Below are 4,852 nucleotides of genomic sequence, written 5' to 3'. Positions count from 1 at the left end.
GTGTGAACACCACCTTAAAAGCCACCATTTGATGACCAAACACAACCATATGTGTTGTCCAAACATTGTGGAAGCTTCCCACACCTCTTTTTTTACTAATATTATATAGTTATTAAAACATCTAATTATCCTCAATGGAATGGATTATAATAAAAAAAAAAACCACGGTGAAAATAAACAATGTTCCTAACAAAAGTAAAATTATTTTGGCTTGTTTAAAATATCATTTGATTATTAAAAAAACAAAAAAAATCCTCTAAAAGACATTTATTTGTTTGTTTATTTATGCTTTTAAGGAAAGCCATGTCTTTACACTAAGCTAAAACTATGAGTATAAACTAATTTGCTCCCAATTATTTCAGTAACGTCTAATCAATCTTCGGTAATGTCTTTTGAAAAAGATGATTTTACACTCAATTGCTTTCAAAAGGGAAAGACATCATTGTTTTAATACACGGTACAATAAATCTTATACCACATTGTTTCATTGATTTTTTTAATTTTTTAATTTTAATTCTTTTGAGGGCGTATAGTGAGCGGGGTTTTGATTTCGGACTGGCTCGTATCATTCATTTTAGTTTGTAGGCCTGGCCTGCTAATGTATCGGGCTTTGCTCGAACTTTTAATTTAAAAAAAAAAAAACAAATAGCCCAAAGCAGTAACGAAGCAGAAATTTTCTTGTTAGTGCTCATTAGAATAGTAATTAGCCCAATTTTGAATAAGTCATTAGTTAGTTTCCACAAGCCTTATTATTTCCAAAAATAATTCATTTTAACTAAGCCCAAATCTAACTTTACATTAATCTGTATATAATATATATTATGACTAGGACTAGTGCTAGTGCTAGATCCTAGCGTCCAGCCTTAAAGATATACTGAGTATTATTTTTTGTTTTTTCTGTGTTGAAATCCAACTCAATTCATGGATGTTCTGAGTCAGTTGCAGAGACAGCTTGCCGATTTCCTAGCTCCTCTCTACCGAGAGGTTAGTTTGTACTTATTATATGTAGTAAATATTCTGAAACTGAGAAAACTGTTTGATTTTGAATGATTAAGACAGATATACGATTTGTTTTCTGTTTGGGGAAACTACGGAAAGATTTTGTGGTTGTCTTTATTTCTTTTTCTCGAATTAAGGGAACTCGTTTCTTGGTTAATATTTGGTTTCTTGATTTGGAATGGTTTTAGAGGTTTTTTTGACGAAAGGGTTTTGTTGGTTTTGAGAAAGGGTTTTGTGGACGATCAGTTTACTCAGTTGCAAAAGCTACAAGATGAGAGCAGCCCTGATTTTGTGATGGAGGTTGTGTCTCTCTTCTTTGAAGATTGTGAAAAGCTTGTTAATAATATGGCCAAAGCCCTGTGAGTTTGTTTTTCATGCCTTCATTTTCTTGGATTTCATGTAGAGATACGTAAAGTTTTCTAGTTAATTGTGCAGCTCTTTGCTTCTCGCTTTCTTGGCAGGCAGAAAGTACTTGTTCGCCTGCAAAATTGCCTTACTGGGTTTTTCTTTTTTCAGAGAACAGCAGGTTGTGGACTTCAAACAGGTGGATTCTCACGTTCATCAACTGAAAGGTAGTAGTTCCAGGTATTCACTCACATCCTTATTTCATCATAGGTTATTTGATTGTCTCATTTGTGATTTAGTCGCTTTCGAGGAGACATGTTTAATGACTGCTTCAAAAATCAGTAATACCATGCCAGGGATATTTTGGAACTCATAATCATAACATTGGAAATTTGATGATATTAATATCAAGTCATGTTGTGGGAATCACTTTACATATTTGTTAGTTTACTGGTTTTGTTTCATATATTTTTTTTGGTTATATTATTGCTTTTTATGGCTAACAGCATAGGTGCAGCAAGAATTAAAAATGTCTGCATTGCCTTCAAAACTTTTTGTGAAGCCCAAAACCGTGAAGGGTGAGATTTCTTAACACACGCCTTTATTGCAATGTTTTATTTTTTCCTTTCAATCAATATTAACTCATATTTTTTATCCAGTTGCTCTTGAAAGTTTATCTACCATAAGATTCTTGATTATTTATGTTTTGGTTTGTTAGAAGTCGCAAAAGAATTATATGTGCAGATTCAGGTATAATGTTTTACTCTTACAGCTGAGTTCCTATGGTCTCCTGAATTGTATTACTTATTTAAATGATCGTGGATAAAAAGTTTGACAATTTTGAATACTATACCAGTTAAGCAATTAGTTTAATAGGTTTTCATGAGATGGCCATGGTTCAGGATTATAGAATTAGGATGAAGTCCTAAAAACTTCTGCCATGACATTGAAGCTGAAAGATCATTGACTGTTGAAGAATTGGAGCCTTGATTTGCTAATGTAATTAATATTAAGTGCCTTCAAGTTGATCTTGCTGGGTATTTATTGGCCAGTTTTTTTTTTTTTTTTGGCTTTTTACCTTAGTCTTATGGCAGTTGCAGAGGATTTTGATTGACCCCAGAATGTTTGTGCAGGTGTTTGAGATGTCTGCAACAAGTAAATCATGAGTACACGCAGTTGAAAGCCAATCTTCAAACTCTATTCACTGTGAGTAAATAATGTGTATTAAAAAGATTACTTCATTTGTTGAAACTCCATCATTGTTGTACAACACATCATTTTAAAATCCCTAGTTTGATTTAGTTTCCGGTGTCTACCCATGTGCCATGTAGGAATCATGGGGAGTATTTTTTTAGAAATTCCCTTCCTTTGGGTGATTAAAAATCACTCAAGCATCTTTCTTGTAAAAAATTAGAATTTGTTTTGACATATCTGTATCAATTTCAATCTTAAGTTAACGGTTTTCATTCTTTTTTCTTCCTTTTTGGCTGCTGTAGCTGGAGCGACAGATTGTGGCAGCAGGGGGTTCAGTTCCAGCTATGCAATAAGTAATATTGATATAACTCTTCTATCAACACAAATAGAAAGGTGAAAGTTAGTGTTGCAGATACAGTTGTAAGTTCAAGCTTATTGGAGTTCTTCAAAATTCACATGATAGGAGAGTAAATGTGAATTGACTTTTATATATCTTCTGCCACAACGCATACAATTTCGGCCGCTTCTCAGTGGGTCCAAATTTGTTGTATTTAACTAGAATGCCAAATTTATCTCTAGGCTCATCAAACTGTTTACAATAGCCTAATGTGAAACCCATTAAATGCATGAAGCAGATGAATTCCTGTAGATGTATAGTAATTCATGGAAAACTTAAGCATTCCAGCATAGTACTGCACCATATTATCACTTCTTGGTTGATTTGTGATGTTTGAAATGTTAATTATAATTGCATCATTGTTCAGATCAAGTCATCAGATTGGAAATATTGTCATTACTGTGCATAGGTCATGATTTGTGAATATAATCAGTGCATTTGTTCATTTGATGTATGTTGTTTACATGACGATGTTAATGTTTAAATGCTTGATCAATGGCATTTACCACTACCCTTCTAATAGATTTCCTTTTAGTTCGTAGGAAAGCGCTCCTGAACAAAAGAAAAAATCCTCTCACCTGTCAGCAATCAATCCATCTTTTAGATCCTGAATGGATACTTGTGAAACTAACCAGAAAATTTCCCATTGGTTTCCATGCCCTGTTGGTGTAGAATGTAATTTTCCCATTGGTTTGAGGCCGCTCTCTCATTATTTTCCCAAGCTCTAATGCCAATTCTCACAAGCATAGCTTATCTGCTTAATAACAGCAATGCAAATTAAGACGTTGGGAAAGTATAAAACCTTTCCCACAAATGCATTAAGTATAAAGGCAAGCAGGAAATACTTCCTATGTATGCAAAACACATCGTTCAGTTTATAACTATCGGTTGTGGGAGTACTCAAGTAGAGGAATGCTGTTAGGCATCAGAACTGATGAAGGTGTGAAAAAACTTCACACAAAAATCAAGTCTCCCATGGTCATATCTTGAGCTAGTGGAGTGATGGGTTTGAACGCTTATGGTTTGGGTTGTTCCTCAAAAAACAGTCTTGTTCCTCAAAAAACAGTCTTGATGCTGAGAAACTAATGTATAAAATGTAATTGAAGTTTAAGGGATGTGTATTTGATGCGAGTAGATTGTGTTTCTAAACTTCAAATTCGTATGCTTGTTCGACCTGGCCATGGTGAACAGCCCTAGCTTTCAATACAGGCTATAAGTTGACTTTGTATGGTTGTATGTTGGAATTGTATTGCTAGGATCAAAATTACCCTCGTTGGCCTGGTAATTGAGTGTTTTTATATGTTCTTTCCCTAGTGAAAGAGAAGATTGAATCATGTGCCATGTTCTATTGGGTTGCTGTACTATGCACTTTGGTTGGAGACGGTGGCTAACCGTTTTGGGCAAGGAGAGTAGGGTGCGGACCGTTCGGCTGAAATTCTAGCCCATTAAGGCTGGATTCGGGCAGGTCTAAATGGCTGGAAAAATATTTTTTTTTTTTTAAAAAAAAAGGGGTGTTATCAAGAACTAAATGTGAAATGCTACTCGTTTCTGTTTTTTCTGGCCAGGGGAAACTTAAGCTTGTATTGGTGTGAGTGAGAGGACCATAGTTATTAAATCTAAATTGGCACGGCGGGTCGATCTGAAACCTGGTTAACTTTAGGGCTTGACCGGTCCGGGTTTGTCAAAAAACTGACCGGTGCAACGACCCGGCTAAACCCGGTCGACCTGTAACCCGGGCAACCCGAGTAAGACCTGAGCAAGATCTATTTTTTTTTTTTCAAATGTGGGATTTGAAACCCATTAATATATATACTCTATATTTCCTAAAAAAAAGTTATTTTTTTTCATTGTACGATAAAAAACCTTTTGGTTTAAATACTTCAACTTAAAATGATAACATAGTATCTTTGAATGTGA

General features: G+C 34.7%; 1 protein-coding gene across 1 annotated transcript; it reads left to right on the top strand.

Annotated features, from left to right (window-relative positions):
* The first annotated feature begins 828 nt into the window (after positions 1-828).
* Positions 829-4,423, top strand: LOC118037589 (histidine-containing phosphotransfer protein 5). The gene is made up of 6 exons (XM_035043628.2): positions 829-984; positions 1,228-1,358; positions 1,516-1,584; positions 1,851-1,922; positions 2,478-2,550; positions 2,841-4,423. The coding sequence occupies exons 1-6, from the start codon at positions 922-924 to the stop codon at positions 2,889-2,891; spliced, it is 459 nt and encodes a 152-aa protein (XP_034899519.1). The 5' UTR covers positions 829-921; the 3' UTR covers positions 2,892-4,423.
* The last annotated feature ends 429 nt before the right edge of the window (positions 4,424-4,852 follow it).

This window comes from Populus alba, chromosome 16 (genome assembly GCF_005239225.2).
Source record: "Populus alba chromosome 16, ASM523922v2, whole genome shotgun sequence".
NCBI lineage: Eukaryota > Viridiplantae > Streptophyta > Magnoliopsida > Malpighiales > Salicaceae > Populus > Populus alba.
This window is presented reverse-complemented; position numbering and strand designations above follow the sequence as displayed.

What these genes read in the sequence shown, in the direction of transcription:
- LOC118037589 (XM_035043628.2), top strand. Translation starts at nt 922, where the DNA reads ATGGATGTTCTGAGTCAGTTGCAGAGACAGCTTGCCGATTTCCTAGCT. An exon ending in CTGAAAGGTAGTAGTTCCAG is followed by an intron (nt 1,585 to 1,850) that starts GTATTCACTCAC and finishes TATGGCTAACAG; the next exon opens with CATAGGTGCAGCAAGAATTA. An exon ending in GAAGCCCAAAACCGTGAAGG is followed by an intron (nt 1,923 to 2,477) that starts GTGAGATTTCTT and finishes ATGTTTGTGCAG; the next exon opens with GTGTTTGAGATGTCTGCAAC.